General features: G+C 44.0%; 1 protein-coding gene across 4 annotated transcripts in view; it reads right to left on the bottom strand.

The window, feature by feature from the left end:
- The window catches only part of ELF1 (E74 like ETS transcription factor 1), a 78,890-nt gene that overhangs the window by 9,672 nt on the left and 44,485 nt on the right, over window positions 1-24,733 (bottom strand). For all 4 annotated transcript variants that reach the window (XM_083748638.1, XM_083748640.1, XM_083748639.1 and 1 more), the window contains 3 exons: window positions 9,845-10,019; window positions 8,370-8,477; window positions 5,300-5,461 (listed from right to left, as the gene is read on the bottom strand). In XM_083748638.1, the coding sequence (XP_083604764.1) occupies window positions 5,300-5,461; window positions 8,370-8,477; window positions 9,845-10,019 (445 nt within the window). The remainder of the gene's footprint in view (window positions 1-5,299; window positions 5,462-8,369; window positions 8,478-9,844; window positions 10,020-24,733) is intronic.

The following is a 24,733-nucleotide window of genomic DNA, read 5'->3' as shown; positions in this document are numbered from 1 at the left end:
CAAGTGATTAAAACAATTAAAATTAACAGTAAAAGAGTAAAACATCAATATCTACAGCAGTTTACAAAAAGAATAAAACAATCAAATCAGTAAAAACTAATAAAAACTATTAAGAACATTATTTAAAATAATTAAAATCAATGATAAGCCTAAAACCAGATTAAAATACATGTAAACACTCCACATATCTACATAGGCTTGCATTAAAAAAAGCTTTTAACTGGCACCAAGAAAAGTGCAGTGAAGGGGCCTGCCTGATGTCATGAGGCAGGGAGTTCCAAAGTGCAGGTACTGCTGCACTAAAAGATCATTTTCTTACAAACATGAAGCAAGTAATATGTGGCTCTGTAACAGCACCAGTTCTGCTGGTTGAAGCAGATGAGTAGGAGCATATGAGGTAAGCATAAAGTAAAGTAAAAAAAGTAAAGAAGTTCCAAGCCATTAAGCTTGGCCTGGAAACAAAATCAGTAACCAGGGCAGATCCTGGAACAGAGATGCTCTATGCTGACAAGGCCTCACTCCTGTTAGCAACCATGCAGCAGCATTCTGCACTAAGTGCGGTTTCTGGGTCAGAGCGTAAGCGCAGCTCCACAGAGAGTCCATTGAAGCAATCCAATCTTGAAGTCACCAGTGCCTGAACTACTGTGGTCAAGCTCTCGTGGTCCAGAATGGTTCAAGCCACCGTTCCAGTCACAGTTCGAAAAAGATGCTTCTAGACACTGAGGCTGCCTGGGCCTCCAATGATGAAGATGGATCTGGAAGCATCCTCAGGCTGCCTTCAGTGGTAGCGCAACCCCACCAAGGGTGATTGACCATTTCCCCACATGGTCAGCATGGTAATGTGCCAGGATGTCCCCAGTTCCCATCTCATGTAAACAAGGAGGTACTTGGCAACCCGCCGCATTTCTGATATGAATGCTAAGCATTATTACACATTGGCCACATTTGCACAACACAATCCTGGCTGGTCTGGAAGTCATTAATCATGGTTCCCGGTACACATGTAACAGGAAACTAGGTCAACTGTGACTTCCTGATCTGATTTCCTCACTTGCCTGAAGGGAGAAGTGAAATGGAAGCAAAGAGCCAATGCAATTCTGGGCTGCATCAATAGCATCTAGATCAAGGGAAGTAATAGTGTCACTGTATTCTGCTCTGGTCAGACCTCACCTGGAGTACTGTGTCCATTTCTGGGCACCAGTTCAAGAAGGACACTGACAAACTGGAACGTGTCCAGAGGAGGGCAACCAAAATGGTCAAAGGCCTGGAAACAATGCCTTATGAGGAACGGCTAAGGGAGTTGGGCATGTTTAGCCTGGAGAAGAGGAGGTTAAGGGGTGATATGATAGCCATGTTCAAATATATAAAAGGATGTCACATAGAGGAGGGAGAAAGGTTGTTTTCTGCTGCTCCAGAGAAGCAGACACGGAGCAATGGATCCAAGCTACAAGAAAGAAGATTCCATCTAAACATTAGGAAGAACCTCCTGACAGTAAGAGCTGTTCGACAGTGGAATTTGCTGCCAAGGAGTGTGGTGGAGTCTCCTTCTTTGGAGGTCTTTAAGCAGAGGCTTGAAACCATATGTCAGGAGTGCTCTGATGGTGTTTCCTGCTTGGCAGGGGGTTGGACTCGATGGCCCCTGTGGTCTCTTCCAACTCTATGATTCTATGATTCTATGTGACTGTACAAAACGAGCACATGTCATGTGGTTTATTAAACCACTTGACCATGTGATTATTGTATAATCATCTTTATCAATTTATATTATATGTATATCTAAACATATACATGGGAGGAATTCAACGTCACACTAAGGTGGTAATTCTGTCAGCACATGCATTTCGGCTTGCACACAGTTCTGTGCAGAGCAAGGGGAGAAACTCCATTGGGTAACAACAGAAAGGACTTATGCAGGGCTTCCACTGATGCAACTCGTTAGTTGAATCTACCCATCATTATGGCTCATGCCATGTTGGAGACTAAGAATCATAGAATCTTAGAGCTGGAAGGTACCCCAAGGGTCATCTAGTCCCACCCCCTGCAATGCAGGAATTTCAGCTAAAGCATCCATGAGAGATGGCCACTCTGCTTAAAAACCTCCAAGGAAGGAGAATCCATCACCTCTCGTGGGAGTCTGTTCCACTGCTGAACAGCTCTTACTGTCAGAAAGTTTTTTCGAATGTTTAGTTGGAATCTCCTTTCTTGCGACTTGAAGCCATTGGTTCGAGTCCTACCCTCCAGAGCAGGAGAAAACAAGTTTGTTCCAGCCTCCACGTGACGGCCTTTGAGATATTTGAAGATGGCTATCTTGGTCATCTCTTTTCCAGGCTAAACATACCCAGCTTCCTTCAAACACTCTTCATAAGGCTTGGTTTCCAGACCCTTGATCATCTTGGTTGCCCTCCTCTGCTCACCTTCCAGCTTGTCAACATCCTTCTTAAATTGTGGTGCCCAAAATTGGACACATTATTCCAGGTGCGGTCTGACCAAGTTAGAATACAGTGGTACTATTACTTCCCTTGATCTGGACGTTAAGACTTCTGTTGATGCAGCCAAGAATAGCATTAGCTCTTTTTTGCTGCTGCATCACACTGTTGACTCATGTTAAGCTTGTGGTCCACCAAGACCCCTAGTTCCTTTTCACATGTACTGCTAGTAAGCCAATTGTCCCCCATCCTATATATGTGCACCTGGTTCTTCCTGCCTAAGTGCAGAACCTTACATTTGTCTTCACTGAAATACATTTTGTTAGCTTGCGCCCAGTTCTCCAATCTGTTACAGTCATTTTGAATTCTGATTCTTTCTTCTGAGGCATTAGCTACCCCTCCCAAATTGGTGTCATCTGCAAATTTGATGAGCATCCCCTCAATTCCTTCATCCGAGTCATTTATAAAGACATTGACCAACAAAGGGCCCAGGACAGAACCCTGCGGCACCCCACTTGTCACTTTTTTCCAGGATGACAAGGAACCATTAATGAGTACTCTTTAAGTTCAGTCAGTCAACCAGCTACAAATCCACCTAACAATAACCTCAAGAAAGTCTTTATTTTTTCTTTGTCAAAAGCCTGACTGAAATCAAGATATACTATGTCCACAGCATTTCTCTGATCCACCAAGTTTGTAATTCCATAAAAAAAAAAATCAGATTGGTGTGTCATGACTTATTTTTGAGAAACCCATGCTGGGTCTTTGTAATCACAGCATCCTTTTCTAAATGCTCACAGAGCGACTGCTGAATTATCTGTGCTAGGACCTTTCCTGGTACTGATGTCAAGCTCACTGGTTGGTAGTTACCTGGGGACAGCATTTGCCCACCTCCAGTCTGTAGGGACCTCACCTGTTTTCTAAGAATTCTCAAATATAATAGACAAAGGCTCTGAAATTACATCCATAAGCTCCCTTGGATGCAGCTCATCAGACCCTGGTGATCTGAATTCATTTAAAGTAGCTAGGTGTTCCCTTACTTCCTCTTTTCCTATCTTGGGCTATAGCTCCCTCCTTACATTATTTATTCTGTTATCACCAATTTGGGCATCACTTTCCTTTTGGGTGGAGACAGGGGTAAGGTAGGTGTTGAGGAGTTCCGCCTTTTCTCTGTCACCCTATAGCATTTCTCTATGTTCCCCATGCAGAGGACCTACCACTTGCTTGTTCTTCCTCTTACTTCAGACATAGCCAAATAAACTTTTTTTATTATTTTTAACCTCTCTTGCAAGCCTGAGCTCATTCTGAGCTTTAGTCAGCCTGACTTTCCCCCTGCAACTCTAGGCTACTCGTTCTTTGTCATTTCCCCTTTCTTCCGTTTCTTATACATGCCCTTCTTAACTCTCAGCTCATCTGTAAGCTCCTTATGCAGCCACACTGGTTTCCTTCCACTTTGCTTGCCTTGTAACTGGAATGTACTTTAAAAAAGGAAGAAGCACCTCCCTGTGATGGGCTTTCACACAGATGGCATGCTGTTTAGGCATATGCATCAGCTGAGAGGTACCTAAACACATAGGCTTCACACCAGCACAAATAACACAGAAAGGAGCCATAAGCTGAATCCGACCTCTGGTCCAACTGGCTCAGCACTGTCTACACTGAATGCCAATGGCTTTCCATGCTTTCACTGTCCTACCTGGAGATGGTGTGGATTAAAACTCAGAACTTTTGCATGGAAAGCAACTGCTCTACCATGGAGTCATGGCCTCCCCAATTAAATGATGTACTTTCAATATTTGTGCCACCTGTGTGGAGTTCAATCACCAGGAAGGAGTTTCCAGAGTTCTCTGCATTTTAAATCAGTTTTAGGTTTGCAGAATTGAAGTAGGCTGAACATGTTGCTAACCTATAGCTTCTGCTCTGAAAATACCCAAGAATCAGAGTAGGTAGGTACTGAATTTAAACAGTTCAGTTCATGGTGTCTCTATCTTAGAATAAATAATAATAATAATAATAATAATAATAATAATAATAATAATAATAATACAGAATGCTGCAGCGAGGCTCCTCACGGGGTCTCTGCCATGGGAGCATATTCACACAGTGCTTTTCCAGCTGCATTGGCTCCCGGTGGAGTACAGGGTCAGATTTAAGGTGCTAGTTTTGACTTTTAAAGCCCTTCACGTCCTAGGACCCTCGTACCTATGGGATCGCCTCTCCTGGTATGCCCCATGGAGGACCTTAAGGTCCATATATAGCAACACCCTAGAGGTCCCGGGCCCTAAGGAAGTTAGATTAGCCTCAACCAGAGCCAGGGTCTTCTCAACACTGCCTCTGGCCTGGTGGAATGCTCTGTCTCTTGAGACCAAGGCCCTGCGGGATCTGATCTCTTTCCGCAGGGCATGTAAGACAGAGTTCCACCTGGCCTTTGGCTCAGAATCAGTTTGATTCCCTCCCCGTTTTCTTTTTCCTTTCTCCTCCTATGATGAGATTGCTCCCTAATTGTTTTAATGTTGTATCTTAATCTTTTAAATTGTATTTTAATCAACTTGTTTTTATTATTGGTTGTTAGCCGCCCTGAGCCCGGTCTTGGCTGGGGAGGGCGGGGTATAAATAAAAAGTTGTTGTTGTTGTTGTTGTTGTTGTTATCATCATCTTAAAATAATCAAATGTTTCTTCTTGAACATATCTTAATTGAAATATAAAACAGCATCAAACACATCTACTTAGCTAATAGATGTGATCATTCTGCTTTACTGATGAGCCACTATGCTAATTTGGATTATTTTTCCAATTGTTCAATGGATATTATAAACATGCACATACTTATTCCATTTGTAGGAGAATGTTTAGCACATAATCACATTTCTTACCTTTTCTCTTTTTTGGTTGCTCAAGTGCTAGAGTGCTTGGTGATTCAGCAAATGCATCTTGGATTTGGTGAACCTCCATCACCTCTGGAATCCCATCTAGTGTGACTGACACATGAGTTATAGGACCAAGGTCAACATCCTCCTCCATCCGAAACCCATGGGCTGCAGAAAAACAATAAAGAAGTCAATGAACACTTTAATGCTTTTGCAAAGGTTTCTAGCAATGAGGTTTCAATCCTCGGGGACATTCCCAGGGGAACTGAAGGAAGCAGTGGTGTGTCCACTCTTAAAAAAAACTTCATTAGATCCCTTAGACCTATCCAATTACCGCCCAGTTTCAAATCTTCCATACCTGGGTAAGGTAATTGAGAGAGCAGTTGCTGAACAGCTTGGTAGGTTTCTGGAGGAAACATCGGCATTAGATCCATTTCAGTCCGGTTTCCGTCCTGGTTTTGGGACAGAGACGGCTCTGGTTGCCCTAACAGATGATCTCCGTAGACAACTGGATTGAGGCGGGTCAGGACTGCTGATCCTTTTAGATTTGTCAGCAGCCTTTGACATGGTCGATCATGATCTTCTGGACCACCGCCTCGCAGATGTGGGGATACAGGGCATAGCCCGTAACTGGTTGTGCTCTTTCATCTCTGGTCGGGGACAGAGGGTGGCACTAGGGAGGGAAATGTTGTCGCGCCGCTCCTTGGTGTGTGGAGTGCCGCAGGGCGCAATTCTCTCCCCAATGCTTTTTAACATCTTTATGCGCCCCCTTGCCCAGATTATCCGGAGCTTTGGGCTGGGCTGTCACCAATATGCTGATGACACTCAGCTCTATCTGCTGATGGATGGCCACACTGACTCGGCCCCAAACACACTGACCAGATGCTTGGAAGCTGTGGCTGGATGGTTTCGTGGGAGCCGATTGAAACTAAATCCTTCGAAGACAGAGGTCCTATGGCTAGGTCGGGATGGCATGGGGATGAGGGACCAACTCCCTTCTCTTGCGGGGGCCCAATTAGTGCCATTGCCTTCCGTTAAGAGTTTGGGTGTAATCCTAGACGCCTCCCTTTCCATGGAGGCGCAAGTTACAGCAACAGCCAAGGCGACATTTTTCCGCCTTCGCCGCATCAAGCAGTTGGTCCCTTACCTTTCCCGCCCCGACCTGGCCACAGTGATCCATGCAACGGTCATCTCCAGGCTTGACTACTGTAATTCGCTCTATGTGGGGCTGCCCTTGAAGCTGTCCCAGAAACTCCAGCGGGTACAGATCGCTGCAGCGAGGCTCCTCACGGTGTCTCTGCCATGGAAGCATATTCACCCAGTGCTTTTCAAGCTGCACTGGCTCCCGGTGGAGTACAGGGTCAGATTTAAGGTGCTGCTTTTGACCTTTAAAGCCCTTCACGGCCTAGGACCCTCGTACCTACGGGACCGCCTCTCCTGGTATGCCCCACGGAGAGCCTCAAGATCCATGAATAGCAACACCCTAGTGGTCCCAGGTGGCGCTGTGGGTTAAAGCCTCAGCGCCTAGGACTTGCCGATCGAAAGGTCGGCGGTTCGAATCCCTGCGGCGGGGTGCGCTCCCGCTGCTCGGTCCCAGCGCCTGCCAACCTAGCAGTTCGAAAGCACCTCCGGGTGCAAGTAGATAAATAGGGACCGCTTACCAGCGGGAAGGTAAACGGCGTTTCCGTGTGCGGCTCTGGCTCGCCAGATGCAGCTTTGTCACGCTGCCACGTGACCCGGAAGTGTCTCCGGACAGCGCTGGCCCCTGGCCTCTTGAGTGAGATGGGCGCACAACCCCAGAGTCTGTCAAGACTGGCCCGTACGGGCAGGGGTACCTTTACCTTTTTTAGTGGTCCCAGGCCCTAAAGAAGTTAGATTGGCTTCAACCAGAGCCAGGGCCTTTTCAACTCTGGCTCCGGCCTGGTGGAACGCTCTGCCTCATGAGACCAGGGCCCTGCAGGATCTGATTTCTTTCCGCAGGGCCTGTAAGACAGAGTTGTTCCGCCTGGCCTTTGGCTTGGAGCCAATTTGATTCCCTCCCTCTCTTTTTTTCCCTCTTTCTTTTCCTTCTCCTCCTGCGATGAGGCTACATTTTAATATTTTAATGTTCCATTATTTTAATGTTGTATTTTATTTTTGTTTTTAAGTTGTAATCATTCATCTTGTTTTTATTATTGCTTGTAAGCCGCTCTGAGCCCGGCCTTGGCTGGGGAGGGCGGGGTATAAATAAAAAAATATTATTATTATTATCACTTTAACAGAATAACTAATAAAATGCTAATGTATCTTGACACATGTTAATTTGAATATACTTAATGTAGGTTACCTATTTCTCCTGACTAATCAAGGGACCTACTTAATTACAACCTTACAGGGCTGTTAAGAAGGTGATACTGGATAACTCCATGTGTGCTGCCTTACCCTCTCTGAAGGAAGAGCAAGATACATACTGAATAAAAAAATGAATACATTAGCTTGTCCCGGAAGTGACTTAACCAAAAGTGAACCAAAAGAGAGAGGTCTTATAGTAGCTCCAAATCTGAAGCTACTGAAACGGATTAATGTGAACATCAAACCAATGTTTTAAAAAAATCAGTGATAAATTTAACATTTAAGTTGTAAAGAGAATGTGGAAAGAAAATGACGCTTGTGTGGACATTAAATATTTGTGCCTGATCCAGGCAACATTTTTACACGTTTCATTAATGTCAATGGAAAGTTAGGTACAGGCTTAAATCTTTCCAAGACGAATTAGACTCAAAAGCAACTTCTGTGAAATCATGCTCCTTCTTTAAATAAAGGGAAGAAGATCTACTAACACTACTCCTTTAAAGTAAAAGCTTTTCATTAACCCTTCCATTTCCGAAAATTGGGAGAATAGGACTAATTGAAAGGGTTGTTAATGATATTTTTAAAACAGCCTTATTTTCTTCCCTAGCCTGCCCTATGGTGCAATGGCAAAGCTACCAAGTAAACCTACTAGAGAGCTCAAGCCTTCTCTCCTGCAAAATCTAACACAGCCGCATAGTTTTTGGACAGAAGACACTTTGCACGGATGTATTCCTGTCAGACTCACTTGATCTCTTCTCATCCAGCATTGGGCCAGGAGAATCCATATTAAGAAGAGCTTCAGCAGCTTCGATGGTTTGCATTGTTTCATCTCCATTCTGACAAGACGCTTCAACTGCAGATAAGAGAGATAATTTAGGAAAAGACTAGCATATGAGATGAAATGAAAACATTCTTTGATATGGGATCTTGGGACATAACTACAAATCCCATGAGGAGAAAATATTCATGATAGTGAATCTGTAGCTGCATTTCCTGCTTTCAGCCACTCCTGTAATAAGCTTTCTCAAGCCTTGCACATTTTCAACTTTGTTATGCATAAATTCAATGTCTCCCCATGATGCCAGGGATTGTGTTGAGGAGGAATGGTGGGAGTCTCCCCCTCCCCCTGCTCCTGATCAGCATCCTGAATCCTCCCAGGAGCAGTGGAACAGTATAGATTTGGAAGAGTGGTTTACAGAGGGACATAGTTCAGAATACAGAAGTTGGGAAGAACTGGGAGACAGAGAGTTCACAGACTCACTTTCGCTGGAAAGCGCCCGTCTGTTCAGCCCAAGATCAAGGAGAGCAAGATAAGGGGCAGCACAGAAAGCAAAGTGGTTGCAAGATCAGGTTGTAAGACGCAAAAGTGATGTGAGTGACAAGGGGGGAAGTGGGGGGAATCCTTAATTGTGAGCACCTGCTTCTGCTTATCTACTGCCAAAGTGGGGGGAGGAAGCAGAGTCCCTGAAACCTGACACACGGAGCTCTTGAATTATTAGCTATGTCAAGAAACAGCACCAAAAAGATTGACAAGTGAGGTGCTGTGTCTGGAGATTTCAGCTAATAATGAAGCAGAAGCAAGGCTCCCACAACAGTGTCTCAAGGGAAAACAAGATGGATGGAAAAACAGTGTGTTGGTTCCAACATATTTTTTACTACATCTGTACCTCAAAAGGCCTTATGGTTTTGTCTAACTTTATTATCAGTCAGCAAACCACAATCCGTAGTTTGAAGTATGCTGGAAAATGATGGTTTGGTGTGATATCTGAATTAATAAATCATAGTTACAGCTGTTGATCTGCCTCAAGATTCAGTAATGAGATAAACTTTTGAAGGTGAGTACAGAAAGGATGAAAACAAAAGCAGATAAGCAGTTATAAACCATGGGTTTGCCCCTTCATTAGGAAGCTCAAACTATGGTTCAGTGTGATAACTCAATTTAGCTGGTTCAGGCAATCATAACTTGGCTTATTGAGCCAAAATATGCACAAGCTTTTGTCTGAGCACAGAGCCACTTCATGTGAGCTGAAATGAAATCAGAAAGCCTCCAATTAACCATAGTTTCCCATTTCATTTCAGCTAGTAACCATGGTTTTCCAACTTGGACCAATCATGAAACCATGGTTAATTGGAAGCTTCCTGGTTTAACAGGTCAAGAGGCATGGACATATCTCAGCCACTGTGTCCTTAAGTGACAATGCAAAAAAAATGCTCACAAACCTGTAAGGGTGATATCATCATCTTCTATAATTTCTTCTTCTGCAACATCCAGCGAGTTCTCTGTTATCATGTCGCTGGGTTCAGCAACACAGGACAAACCAGAGTAATTGTTCAGGAGATCTGCACTGGGTACATGTTCCACAATGACAGCAGGAAAGATTGATGGATCACCCAGCTGTAAGAAGAAGGGGCAAGGCAAAAACAAAACATTACTTTATCAGCAAACAGTGGGAATAACTAGACATAATGTCACAACACAAATTGGCAAACGTGTTATCTGTCTCAACTTTATGAGTCAGCTGGAGCAATAAATTGCCATGTAAGCATATCTTGCAATGTGTCTGCTGTAGCTTGAGGCATACTAGAATCCTGCTTTTTGGCACAGACATTGTGCATATCTGGGGTAGCCAATGTGGTGTCCTAAAGAGCGTGGGTGGTGCTGTAGGACGTGGGTGGCACTGTGGGTTAAACCACAGAGCCTAGGGCTTGCCAATCAGAAGGTCGGCGGTTCGAATCCCCGTGACAGGGTGAGCTCCCGCTGCTCGGTCCCTGCTCCTGCCAATGTAGCAGTTCGAAAGCACGAAGTTCAAGTAGATAAATAGGTACCACTCTGGCGGGGAGGTAAGCGGCGTTTCCGTGTGCTGCTCTGGTTCGCCAGAAGCAGCTTAGTCCTGCTGGCCACATGACCCAGAAGCTGTACGCCAGTTCCCTCGGCCAATAAAGTGAGATGAGCGCTGCAATCCCAGATTCGTCCACGACTGGACCTGACAGTCAGGGGTCCCTTTACCTTTACAGAGAATTTTAGGCAAGAATTCTTATCATCACTAGCTGGGGATGATGGAAGTTGAAATCCATCACCTTCGGATGGGCACTGTGTAGGCTATCCCTGTCTAGATCATCTGATGAGTTGGGACCCACTAGTGTGACCCAGTGACGCAACATGGGGTGCAACATGGGGTAAACTAACAGTTTACACTTGCATGGTAGCAAAGTAATAAGTGTTCCTTAAAAATGTTGGACTAAAGTCATTTCCAGATAGAAAAGCTTGAAGACTACTATTCTAGATATTTTTTTTTAAGAATATTTTTTTATTAACTGACCAATCACATCAAATCAAACCAAATTACATAGATTCCAAATTACACCGCCGAATTTTAAATTTTTTTGGGGGGTACCCATATTTCAAGTTCCGAAGGGGATCCAATCAACTTCTTGCTTCTTACTGCTGTTTTAATGTCCACAAATCTAACCTTATGATGTTCACAGTACTATCCAGTCCTTTCTTATTGTTTTTCCACATCTCTTGTTGTTATTTTCGTATATTTTTCTCTTTGTGACCTCTGATAATCTCCGCAAGCTGGTTAGAACAGTTTGTAATCCTGCGTGGATATTATTTTTTTTATCCAGTAGCCATATCCAGACGTTTTCCATATAACATCACTTCCATACATCAAAACAGTCTTAGCGTCATTAATCTTCACCAATCTGCCTCCTTTCTCAAAACCTCTGAGGAGATTCACTAGGAATGCAGTCTGAAAACAAGTCCGTTCTTCCTCCCGGCTATAAATCCTTTGGCAAGATGGCGACTCCGAATTAATTGCTGCGCCATTCCCAAAAGCTCTTATTGCTTCTCGATCTCCATAAAGCATACTTTTGGTTAAAGTTTATCTCCACACAGACCTTAATCATCCTGCTTGGGTCAGTTCAACCGACGATTCTAATGAGGTGGGGTTCTTGTAAATCACATAGAAGGAAAGTAAACAAGGTTCCCACCCCCATTCAGTCCCGTTGTCAACATGCCCAGCCTTTGATGTATCTTCATTGTAATATATTCCTGTTTCTCCAACCCGTCCGTCTTCTTTCGCAGAGGTCATTTAAATTAGCAAACTTCACTCCCCTTCTTCACTTGAAATATGTGCATTTGCTTCTTTTGTAATTAATTATTCCAAATTGCTGCAACTAGTGTGCGATCAGAGACAGCGTCCAGGAGAGCCGAGGTCCACACTGGGGCATTCTGCCTAGGGCCCTCACCCCCTTCTTTCGAATTAGAGGGTGATTTATGGGCACAGCAGGCAAGGGCAGTGTTCCCCATTTCCTTGGGGCAACAAGGGAGGCTGCCTACTCCCATAACAGCCTCTTAATTACCCCGTGTGGGTCGGAGAGATGGTATTGTCGGCCATCTTCCAATGCGCCCCCTAGTGGCCCCCCTATTCTAGATAATATTTGGGTCTTTTCCAACTCCATGAGAGCTGGTGTTGCATAGTGATTAAGAGCGTGAGTTGAGGTCTGGAAGTTCCCCATTTATATCTCACCTCAGCCATATAAAGGCACCTCAAGTGCCTTTAAAGTAAGCCTCAATCCGTAGTACGACATTCATTCATTTATTTATAAACATTTTTATTCTTCCTTCAACATAAGGTCCCAGGGTATGTTACAACAATAGAACAAACAATTATAAAATCAAATAAAACCATTACAATTATAAAACACATACAACTGCTTTTACTGGAACAGATCCGTGATACTGTTATAGCTGCAAGGATTTTTGCATGTTAAGTCTTAATTGTTAAAGTTATTTTTTGTTGTTGGTAAAAACAAAACTGGCTACCAATTCAGACTTGCAGTAAATGTCAAAATCACAAAATAGTTAGTTAATATGTGTGCAGTATACCTAATCTGAAACACTTTCCAATTTTACTTAATCACTCTTCAGAATAAAGCCCATGCTTTAAAAATGTTCTGTACAATAAAATGAATATACAAGGAAGACAAAGAAGGAATCGTAATTAGTATAAGAGAATAAGATTTAAAATATTGTACTTTAAAAAAAATTTATGTGCAAAGCAAAAAAAGCTACATTGATATTAAATTATGGAAGCTCTGCACAAATAAAATACTTAGCTAAACTGAATGACTTACAACAGGGAAGGGGAACCTGTAGCCCTCCAGATGTTGGGACTACAATTTCCATCTTCCCTGACCGCAGACTGTGCCTGCTCAGGCTGATTGGAACTGAAGTCCAACAGGATGTGTACTTAAAATGTTGGGAGATGGCAGAAAGTTAGAAGGAATTATTTCACACCTTTTCAGTTCCTCCAGACCACTTGAAGTTCTTTTTTCTTCCACACTTTTAATAGATGCTATTGCTGTTGTTCACATCTGTCTTGTCTCAGGAGACACCTGGAAGACAGCACACCTCCCGGGACATCTCGTTTCCTCCGCACACTGGTGCCTCTGTCCCCGTCAGTAGGGAGTCACCTACCCCTGCCACTTGTCTCTACCTCCTCTGGGGAGTGGCAGGAATCATGATGTCTTCCACAGCCTCCTCAGAGTGTTCTAAGGTCTGCATCTGCTGTTCTTGAGTCTTTTCCTCTTGACTATTGGCGCTTATTTGGATATTATTAGGATAGGTTATAAAGGCAGGAACCTTATGGCTCAAGTACTTCCCACTCCTTCCTTTCAGCTTGCCTTCTCCACACTGCAATTCCCTTTCTCAGAGATCATCTCCATGGAAGGTAGCAAGTGGGTTATTGGCATACTCATCCATGATCCAAAGGGGTTAGGTCAAGAATGGAAAAGGACTCCTCCAAATCCATCTCCTCCTGTCTCTCAAGAAAACAATGCCCGACCTGAAGAATTTGGAGCAAATGATTCAGCAGAGGAAACACAGCCCAGAATAACAAAGGAGATAGTACAAGAATACTTGGCTAGTCTAGATGTATTCAAGTCTCCAGGGCCAGATGAACTGCATCCAAGAGTATTAAAAGAACTGGCAGATGTGATCTCAGAACCACTGGCAGTCATCTTTGAGAATTCCTGGAGAACAGGCGAAGTCCCGGCAGACTGGAGGAGGGCAAATGTTGTCCCTATTTTCAAAAAGGGGAAAAGAGAGGACCCAAAGAATTACTGCCCAGTCAGTCTGACATCAATACCAGGGAAGATTCTGGAGCAGATCATTAAGCAAACAGTCTGTGAGCACCTAGAAAGGAATGCTGTGATCACCAATAGTCAGCATGGATTTCTGAAAAATAAGTCATGTCAGACTAACCTGAACTAGTTTTTTGACAGAATTACAAGCCTGGTAGATGAAGGGAACGCAGTGGGTGTAGCCTACCTTGATTTCAGCAAGGCATTTGACAAGGTGCCCCATGATATTCTTGTAAAGAAGCTGTTAAAATGCGGTCTTGACTATGCTAACACTCAGTGGATTTGTAACTGGCTGACTGACCGAACCCAAAGGGTGCTGATCAATGGTTCCTCTTCATCCTGGAGAAGAGTGACTAGTGGGGTGCCACAGGGTTCTGTCTTGGGCCTGGTCTTATTCAACATCTTTATCAACAACTTGGATGATGGACTCAAGGGCATCCTGATCAAATTTGCAGATGACACCAAACTGGGAGGGGTGGCTAACACCCCAGAGGACAGGATCACACTCCAAAACGACCTTGACAGATTAGAGAACTGGGCCAAAACAAACAAGATGAATTTTAACAGGGAGAAATTTAAAATATTGCATTTGGGCAAAAAAAAATGAGAGGCACAAATACAAGATGGGTGACACCTGGCTTGAGAGCAGTACATGTGAAAAGGAGTCTTGGTTGACCACAAACTTGACATGAGCCAACAGTGTGACGCAGCAGCTAAAAAAGCCAATGCAATTCTGGGCTGCATCAATAGGAGTATAGCATCTAGATCAAGGGAAGTAATAGTGCCACTGTATTCTGCTCTGGTCAGACCTCACCTGGAGTACTGTGTTCAGTTCTGGGCACCACAGTTCAAGAAGGACACTGACAAACTGGAACGTATCCAGAGGAGGGCAACCAAAATGGTCAAAGGCCTGGAAACGATGCCTTATGAGGAACGGCTAAGGGAGCTGGGCATGTTTAGCCTGGAGAAGAGGAGGTTAAGGGGTGATATGATAGCCATGTTCAAATATATAAAAGGATGTCACATAGAGGAGGGAGAAAGGTTGTTTTCTGCTGCTCCAGAGAAGCAGACACGGAGCAGTGGATCCAAACTACAAGAAAGAAGATTCCACCTAAACATTAGGAAGAACTTCCTGACAGTAAGAGCTGTTTGACAGTGGAATTTGCTGCCAAGGAGTGTGGTGGAGTCTCCTTCTTTGGAGGTCTTTAAGCAGAGGCTTGACAACCATATGTCAGGAGTGCTCTGATGGTGTTTCCTGCTTGGCAGGGGGTTGGACTCGATGGCCCTTGTGGTCTCTTATGATTCTATGATTCTACTTCTGTGCATCACATTCCTCCAGGAGTTAGTCTCTTGCAGTGGGAGATCTTCCTGCTCCCTAGAGCCATCTCACCTCTGTTGCTGTGCCATCACAGTCCAACTCAGCTCTACTGAGAAACACTGCATCTTGTCCTGTCACTCGAAGTGTGTCTAGGTGAGCTTCAAGTTGCTGGACCTTCTCTTCCAGCAAAGCAACCAGCTTACACTTGCTACAAATGTACTTTCACACGTTCTCTGGCAGAAAGACCAACATGGCACAGGTACTGCAGGTCATGGCAGTAGCTCCCTTGCCCTCTATGACTCTTGGTCCTAGGCACACTGTGAGACAGGACTCCAGGCCTCCCCATCAAATTGCCCTCGCAAATGCCCACCTGCAAGTTCTGATCACAAGTTCTTGGTTGTGAGCTCCCAGAAGCTGCAATGTGCCAAGTTTGCTGCTGGCTGCTAACTCCTCCCTAAGGTTTACTCCAAGTATAACACTGCTAGATATCTGCCAATATGTATGATTTAAATGCTTTTGGAATTCAATCATTTAGCAGAGACACCATTTCAACAGAGTTTTATAAAAAGAGGCAGTATAAAATTGTGATAGGAGTAATTTGGCAACCTTTATAGAGTTGTGACCATGCATTAGCTAACAAGTTCACATATAGGCATTAGTTCCTCTTCTATGAGTGTCCCACAGATGTCTCTATTCTTCCTTAAATTCTATTATATTAGCTCAGCTCAGTGAAACTGGAACAACCCCCATTCATTCACCTTGTGGAGCCAAGAGGAGAGTGGGTGATTCTCTTGCAGGTGTGCTGGGCTTCTGAGGTACTTGGGGCTGGTGACCAAGGCGTGCCAAAAAATATGCAAACCATTTATTGCATTTGTAATACTTAGCATATGAAGAGGCTTTTAGAATACAGTTCTGTATTTAGACTCTTCTTTATCTTAGGCAACTTCCTCTTCTGCTGTTGTAAACTTTTCCTTTTTTAAAGGAGAAGTTACAAATGAGACATATTTACTATATGAAGAAACCTTTAGAATACAACTATGTATTTGCACTTTGCATGTTTTTTTCCAGCTTAGGCAATCCCTACTGTTGTAAAAAACTGTTCTTACAGAAGTCAAGAATTATCTGTTATTGACAGTGCAAGCCTATACATCTACTCAAATGTAAGCACCATTCAGTTCAATGAGAGTTACTCAAAGGTAAGTGTGCAAGGATTACAGCTTAAGAGCACCATCAATTTTGGGTTTCCAGCTGACGTCATGATTAATGGCAGTAGCTCTCACTGCCCTCCGGGGCAGTAAGGAAGTTCAGGAAGGGGAAAGCCAAAATTTATGAGGTAAAATTCCTGGCAATGTTCCCCAGTGGGTTCTGGGGAGTTCACTGCAACCCACTACGCCGCTTAAGCCCGTGTCTGCCGACTTGAAAGGTAAAGTGGGTATTACCTGGCATGATTCATGACTGGTTCCTCATTAATTTGGAATACTGGCATTAATCATGAGGCACTCACACTCCTGGTCTGGTCCAAAAGTAATTTTAAATGAAGTCCATTCAGCCTCGAGGGGGGAGGGCATAATAAAACCTTGTTAAATTCCTTATTGAGCATAAATCAAAAGCCTCCCCCTTTCTTTTCCTTGGTGACAGATACAATAACAAAGCCACAGCTACACAAAGACTGAACGAAGGAAGATAATTATTAACTCTCCCAGCACCATCAATTTTCCAGAGAGACTATATTTTTTTTTCATTTTAATTGACATTTAACAGGTGTGCTGCACTTATTATTTTTTACATGTAACCAATTATGTTGTACTAGACAGAATATGCATTGCTCCAATGCAGCCTTCTTCAACCTGCTGCCCTCCAGATGTGGCAGTACAACTCCCATCATCCATGCTGGCGGGGGCTGATGAGCTGCAGCCCAAAGCATTTGGAAAGTATCAGGTTGGGGAAAGCTGCTCAAATGGGATGCTTTTATTCATTGGGTTATAGATGCCACTGATGAAAGGCTAATTTGGACTGAAGTGTACCAAATTCTCGGTGGAATAAATTTATCTCTGCACATTTGTATGAACGTTTTGTGCTATCCTTATCAGCCCTTTTGCAGAGCAGGTGTTTGTAATCAGTTTCAGTATCAGACTGTCAGCAAAGGTAGGAAGAAATCAGGAGAGAACAACTCAGCCCAGACACAGAAACCACAATAGATGTAAAGCAAATGTCACCTTCTGTTATAATACATTTTAGCATTGTTCATTGTTAGTGATACAAAGCACTGTTAATACAAACCATGGTTTGAAATCAATTAATACAAAATGGTGGCAACTGGTTTACAAGATTAGAACTGAGAAAGGAATTTCTCCAGAGTTAAATGGAGGGCATGTACCAAAGCTGGCAAACTATCAGCTGCCAGGCATCTTTTGTTCAATTCAGACATCACTTCAAAATATGACTAAGGAAGCCCAACTAAAGCTTGTGTGATGGCTGAATTGTCAAACCATGGCTTACAATCAGCTGGAAAGCCATAATCAGAAACTAGAATCAGAACTTAGCTTTTCAAAGCTAACATTTGTGCTAACTATGGTTTGACATGACATTTGAATTAACAAGCCATAGTTACAGCAACTGCATCTCTTTCAGGGGTTGCTTTACCATGGAGATAGCTGGGAGTAAATTTATGAAACTGAGAGGGCAGAAAACAATGACCATGAGATGCATCAATGAGTCGTGTTTTGCTTGTACATTTGGAAACACAAAACATGGATTGGGTTATAAACTACGGCTGGCTCAAACCCCGCTTTAATGTGTTGTCTGCGCTAAGCCAGTATCACATCTGAACTAGACCTATGGGCAGTACCAACAAAAACTAAAACACTGCATCCTAAAATCCGAAATGTTTATATTCACAAACCATTGACGCATTAAGCTGTTGGCATGCAAGAGTAAAAACATGTACATACTAGAAGATAAAGACACCCAGGGGGAAAAGACCCTCTGTGTGGCAGGCAAGAGTGTTGGACAGAAAAGTCATATTGGAAGAGGGACAAGACTCAAGCTGACTGGACAGGGTGGGACACAAGTAGGCAAATGCCTGAGGCGCATGGCAGAGTGACCAAAGGTTAGAGCACAGGAGGGAGCAGAGGTAGCTATGGTTTAGGTCTGGAAGACCAGAGGATCTACAAGGAACATGCATTTTACTATTATTATAAGAACTGAGCAGCAGATACCAAATGAACAATATATACATCTAATTCTAAGTACAGAGTAAGATCAGCTTTACTCACCAGCATCACCATGTGCTAGAAAACAAAAACCTCTCAGTCACAAAAAGCTACTTTGCAAGTTGCAAATGTGGACTCAGGAGCATCCACAAGGGAAATATTTTACTAAGAGGAGCACACTAAGCAACCAGCTGCTTTAAGACAGACAGGGATAAGGAGAATCTTGCAAAATATTTCCCTGAACATATTTCAGTCATGTCACCAACTCCTCTTGCTCACAAATATGAAATGACAAGGAAACATCTAACGGGAACAATTAGGTGTATTTTTTCTTATTAGTTTTTTTTAGGTAAACATAATGGATGAAGGCAACACATACAGAATCAATGCCATACTAAGGATGAAAATAAGAAGCCAAACTATTTACCGTATTTTTCGCTCTATAACACGCACCTGACCATAACACGCACATTGTTTTTAGAGGAGGAAAACAAGGGAAAAAACATTCTGAATGAAACAGTGGATGTATCATTTTTGGGCTTCATGCTGTGGCCACAGACATGTGATCTGATGGTGCATTTGGGATGACCCAATGCAAAGATCCTGAGAATCCCTGTGGATCCATGCTCTGTAACCACGTTTTTGCACCATTGCAGCCCCAGGCAACAGTGGGTGCGTGATTTTTTTGGTGCAGGCTGTAGCCATGGACATGCTATGTGATCTGATGGTGAATTTGGGGTGACCCAATGCAAAGATCCTGAGAATCCCTGTGGATCTATGCTTTTTAACCACGTTTTTGCACCATTGCAGCCCCATGCAACAGTGGGTGCGTGATTTTGGGGGGGCAGGCTGTAGCCATGGACATGCTATGTGATCTGATGGTGAATTTGGGGTGACCCAATGCAAGGATCCTGAGAATCCCTGTGGATCCATGCTTTTTAACCACGTTTTTGCACCATTGCAGCCCCAGGCAACAGTGGGTGCGTGATTTTTTTGGTGCAGGCTGTAGCCATGGACATGCTATGTGATCTGATGGTGAATTTGGGGTGACCCAATGCAAAGATCCCGGGGATCCATGTGGATCCATGCTTTTTAACCACATTTTTGCACCATTGCAGCCCCAGGCAACAGTGGGTGCGTGATTTTGGGGGGGCAGGCTGTAGCCATGGACATGCTATGTGATCTGATGGTGAATTTGGGGTGACCCAATGCAAAGATCCTGAGGATCTATGCTTTGTAACCACATTTTAAGTGGGGAGGGAAGGAAAAACACAGAAGGGACAAGGAGCAGGAGAGGGGTGTGCAGAGAAGCAGCTGGCTAAGAATGCAGGAGAGGGGTAGGGAGGAAAGGAAGGCAAAAGTTTTCCCCCACCCAAGCCAGCCAGCCATCTCTCTCTCTCTCTCTCTCTCTCTCTCTCTCTCTCTCTCTCCCTCCCTCCCTCGCTCCCTCCCCCCCTCTCTCTCTCCCTTCCCCCCTCTCTCTCCCTCTCCCCCAGCAGCACCTGAGCTTGCCTGGAGGGGAGGGGCTTTCCCTGCTCTTTGTTCCGTTTCAGCAAACACAGCAAGGAAACAGAGAAGGGTGGGCAGTAAGACCCTGAGGCAGAATGCAGGAAAGCAGCCGCTTTCTCTTTTCAAGTTTCGCTTCTCTGTGCAGCGTGCAGCCCCGCGATTTGATTTTTGCTTGATTTTTCGGCTCCAGGGACCACACATTCGCTCTATAACACGCACAGACATTTCCCCTTCCTTTTTAGGAGAAAAAATCTGCGTGTTATAGAGCGAAATTTACGGTAATTTCCATCCGTCCTTACTGATTCCAAAATAGGAAATTGGCTGCACCAGGAGCTGAAAAGGTCAGTTTTAGCATTTGCCATGAACAGCAAACTGCATAAAGTTTAGCAGAGATGTAAATTTAAACAGATTAAAAATCTGTCCAGCAGCCTACACTTCTTCAAAGCAGCCAGGATAAGTACAGTACCAGAATAAGTAACACTGTGATAGCCTTCATACCTCCTTGCCCCAAGCATGTATTCTGCATAGCTCAGGGGGACTGAAACCAATCTAACTAAGCAGGCTAAGAATGAGATCTCTAACACAAGCTCAAATAAAGAAGCTATTCCCAAATCAAACCCAGTGGCCACATTCAGTAAAAAGTATCTCTGCATTTAAAGTGGAGATACATATAAGTCTTTTGCACACGTACACACAAACATTTTGCTCCTTATTTCACCATGATAAACCTGGAACTCTCTCATTAACACAATTTCCCATTTCATTCAAACCAAGCACTAGCTTCAGAAGACACCAGGATATTAAACTGCATTTTAAATTGAGTTCCACACAATAATTTGTTCCAAAGCTGGAACCATAGTTTCTTGATTTGGCTAAAATGGGAAACTGTAGGTAATTAGATTGTTCCTGATTGAATCACAAAAAGGTTCTACATGCAAGCAAAAGGCTCATGAATATCTCAGCTTGTTGTTGTTTAGTCATATAGTCGTGTCCGACTCTTCGTGACCCCATGGACCAGAGCACACCAGGCACTCCTGTCTTCATCTCAGTTTAGCAAGATGAATTATAATTTTGCTAACCAGGCCAAGCAATTTTATCTGCTAAGTTACAAAATTCACCACAATGATCAGAGAACAATATAAATTTGGCTGGAGTTGTTTGGGTGTATTTGTTTACCCCTCAGAATGACAACAATGCTGGATGCAGTTCACCAGGTGTAATGGTAGCCAAAGAGAGATTTTTTACATGTATCAGAGCATAGTTCTTTTGCAATGCTCTCTGCTACATTCAGCTATCTTCCAAGCTAGTGCCTCTTGTCCTTCCAGGGAGTGTCCGCCTAGGTGTAAGTCCCTGTGTGAACTTGGGCCAGTCACTATTTCTCCATCAAACCTACTTCTGAGGATTGTTGAGAGGATAAATTGGAGGGTAACAATGGCAGAATCAGTATGTTGCCCTGATCAACCTGGAGGAAGAACAGGATACAACCAAAGTAAATAATATTCTATTGCAAGTTGTCACTGGAGAGTCACTGCTAGTCGGAAGAGATAAAACTAGGCGAGATGGACCAATAGTCTGGTATGGTATAAGGCTGCATCCTTGATATTGCTATAGCTGGGCTATTATTGAGGTAATATTGGGGAACTAATAAAAAATTATTTGGTATAAGGCTGCTTCCTGTGCTTAGAATCTTGTTCTCCTGCGCCCTCCCCACCAAAGTAGGATGATGATGAGCTGTTCTATACCATTAGGTATTTTATACCACTCAAATTTCTATGTGCTGTACAAAAAACAACAAAATTCAATGGGTAGACTTAATATTTATTTGTTGTTGTTTAGTCGTTTAGTCGTGTCCGACTCTTTGTGACCCCATGGACCAGAGCACGCCAGGCACTCCTGTCTTCCACTGCCTCCCACAGTTTGGTCAAACTCATGCTGGTAGCTTCAAGAACACTGTCCAACCATCTCGTCCTCTGTCGTTCCCTTCTCCTTGTGCCCTCAATCTTTCCCAACACCAGGGTCTTTTCCAGCGAGTCTTCTCTTCTCAGGAGGTGGCCAAAGTACTGGAGCCTCAGCTTCACGATCTGTCCTTCCAGTGAGCACTCAAGGCTGATTTCCTTAAGAATGGATAGGTTTGATCTTCTTGCAGTCCATGGGACTCTCAAGAGTCTCCTCCAGCACCAGAATTCAAAAGCATCAATTCTTCGGCGATCAGCCTTCTTTACGGTCCAGCTTTCACTTCCATACATCACTACTGGGAAAACCATAGCTTTTACTATACGGACCTTTGTTGGCAAGGTGATGTCTCTACTTTTTAAGATGCTGTCTAGGTTTAAATGTTAAGGAGAAACACCTCTGGGAGTAGGAAAGTCTTTGCCAAGTGCCCAAAGTTCAACAGAGTGGTGGCTTGTATCAGCTCAGCTGGAAATTAGTTCCATAGACCTGGGTCCACAATACTGAATGTGTGGCTTCTGCTAGATATGAGCCATGGGGTGCCACAAAAAAAGAGACTCCCCTAGAGATCTCAGTGATTGGAATCGGCTGTCCTTAAGGTATCCTGGACCCCCAGTTGTTAAGGGACTTGAAAATTCATGAAGCCAATGTTCAAGCAACAGGGTTACGTATGGCAAGTAGTCTGCCATCAATCTAGCCACGTCATTCTGTCCCAGCTGGAGCCTCCAGACCAGACCCAAAGTTAGCCCCACAGAGAATGCATTGCAGTAATCAAGTCCTGAGGTTACCAATGCATAAATCACAGTTGAAGAATGGCAGGACAGTGGCTGCTCGGGTGCCTCACGTTCGCAACCTGCAGTGCTGTGTCTGCACACGCGCGGGTCGCGATTCGGCGCTTCTGCTCATGCGCCAAAACCCGGAAGTAACACGTTCCGGTACTTCCAGGTTCGGCGCAGTGTGCAACCCAAAAACACACAACCTGAAGTGTCTGTAACCCGAGGTATAACTGTCATTGGTGTGCTAACCACAGCTTGTGAAAGGCACTCCTAGAACTGAGGTTACCAAAGGTTACCATTGACAAGGCTGGATCCAGGAGCACAAACTACGAGCCTGCTTTTCCAAAGGGAATGCAAACACAACCAGAATAGGCAACTGGCCAATCTTCCAGACACAAGAATCACTTGCCTCCATCAAGCTCCATTTATTGACCCTCATCCAGTCCATCAATTTACACAGTGTTCAGGTCCTTGTACAAAAACGCTTCTAGCTTTAGGCTCTGATCTAAATAAGCTTAAATGTATAAATTAGACACAACGAAGAAGAATTTCATAGCAAAGTAAAATTCTGTAACTCTCCTCAAAGCAAACTGATCTGTCTGGCATGCTACAAGCTTGTCTCTACCCCCCAAAACTGAGAACTGATGAAAATGGGTATCAGCAAGTGAAGGGGTGAGACCATTGTCATGTGCACCCCCCTCAAACATTTTACCTGCTTTCCTGCTGCCAGCAGCCTAGTGTGTGCCTGATAGTGGTTGACACCGGAGGCCCTCATGTAGTCTTGGAAATTTGAGGCATTGGCTTGAGTGGTTCCCCTTCTCCCTTTTGGGACCTACTCAGAGGGTAGTTGTATTAACCGACTGGGCCTCTCCATGGGATTTGTCCTGCACAATCCCACAAGGTTCCATTTGTTTAATGTGTGTATGATGCTGCAGAAGAAAATCATCGGTTGGTTTGAAGTAAGATGCCATCTACTGTATATCTGGAGATTTGCAATTGGTTTGGCATGGGGAGGAACATCCCCTGAAAGACAAGTATGGAGATTGGCGCTCTATTGAACTCTGCACTATCTGTGGAGGCACAAGGCGGGATTCATGGCTTAGAACACCTTTCACCAGTATAAGCTGGTTCATCAGTTGTTAACTTTATGCAGAGAAAAGCAGCCTGGACTATTGCAATGTCTGGCATGCGCTGCCTTTGAAGACAGTTCAGAAATCAGAATGCAGCTGCCTGGAGAGTGGTTGGGACCAGGTTTGGGGGTCATTATACCAGTTGCAATGGCAAACTATTCGTTTGTGGATCCAATTAAAAGTCCTGCTGTTGACCTTTAAAGGCCTAAACATAGAATCCTAGAGTTGGAAGAGACCACAGGGGCCATCGAGTCCAACCCCCTGCCAAGCAGGAAACACCATCAGAGCACTCCTGACATATGGTTGTCAAGCCTCTGCTTAAAGACCTCCAAAGAAGGAGACTCCACCACACTCCTTGGCAGCAAATTCCACTGTCCAACAGCTCTTACTGTCAGGAAGTTCTTCCTAATGTTTAGGTGGAATCTTCTTTCTTGTAGTTTGGAACCATTGCTCCGTGTCCGCTTCTCTGGAGCAGCAGAAAACAACCTTTCTCCCTCCTCTATGTGACATCCTTTTATATATTTGAACATGGCTATCATATCACCCCTTAACCTCCTCTTCTCCAGGCTAAACATGCCCAGCTCCCTTAGCCGTTCCTCATAAGGCATCGTTTCCAGGCCTTTGACCATTTTGGTTGCCCTCCTCTGGACACGTTCCAGTTTGTCAGTGTCCTTCTTGAACAGAACTGGACACAGTACTCCAGGTGAGGTCTGACCAGAGCAGAATACAGTGGCACTATTACTTCCCTTGATCTAGATGCTATACTCCTATTGATGCAGCCCAGAATTGCATTGGCTTTTTTAGCTGCCGCGTCACACTGTTGGCTCATGTCAAGTTTGTGGTCAACCAAGACTCCTAGATCCTTTTCACATGTACTGTACTGCTCTCAAGCCAGGTGTCACCCATCTTGTATTTGTGCCTCTCATTTTTTTTTGCCCAAGTGCAATACTTTACATTTCTCCCTGTTAAAATTCATCTTGTTTGTTTTGGCCCAGTTCTCTAATCTGTCAAGGTCGTTTTGAAGTGTGCTCCTGTCCTCTGGGGTATTAGCCACCCCTCCCAGTTTG

The sequence above is a fragment of the Podarcis gaigeae genome (assembly GCF_964106915.1).
Source record: "Podarcis gaigeae genome assembly, chromosome: 7".
Taxonomy (NCBI): domain Eukaryota; kingdom Metazoa; phylum Chordata; class Lepidosauria; order Squamata; family Lacertidae; genus Podarcis; species Podarcis gaigeae.
Note: the sequence above shows the minus strand (reverse complement) of the source record. Positions and strands in the feature narration are given on the sequence as shown.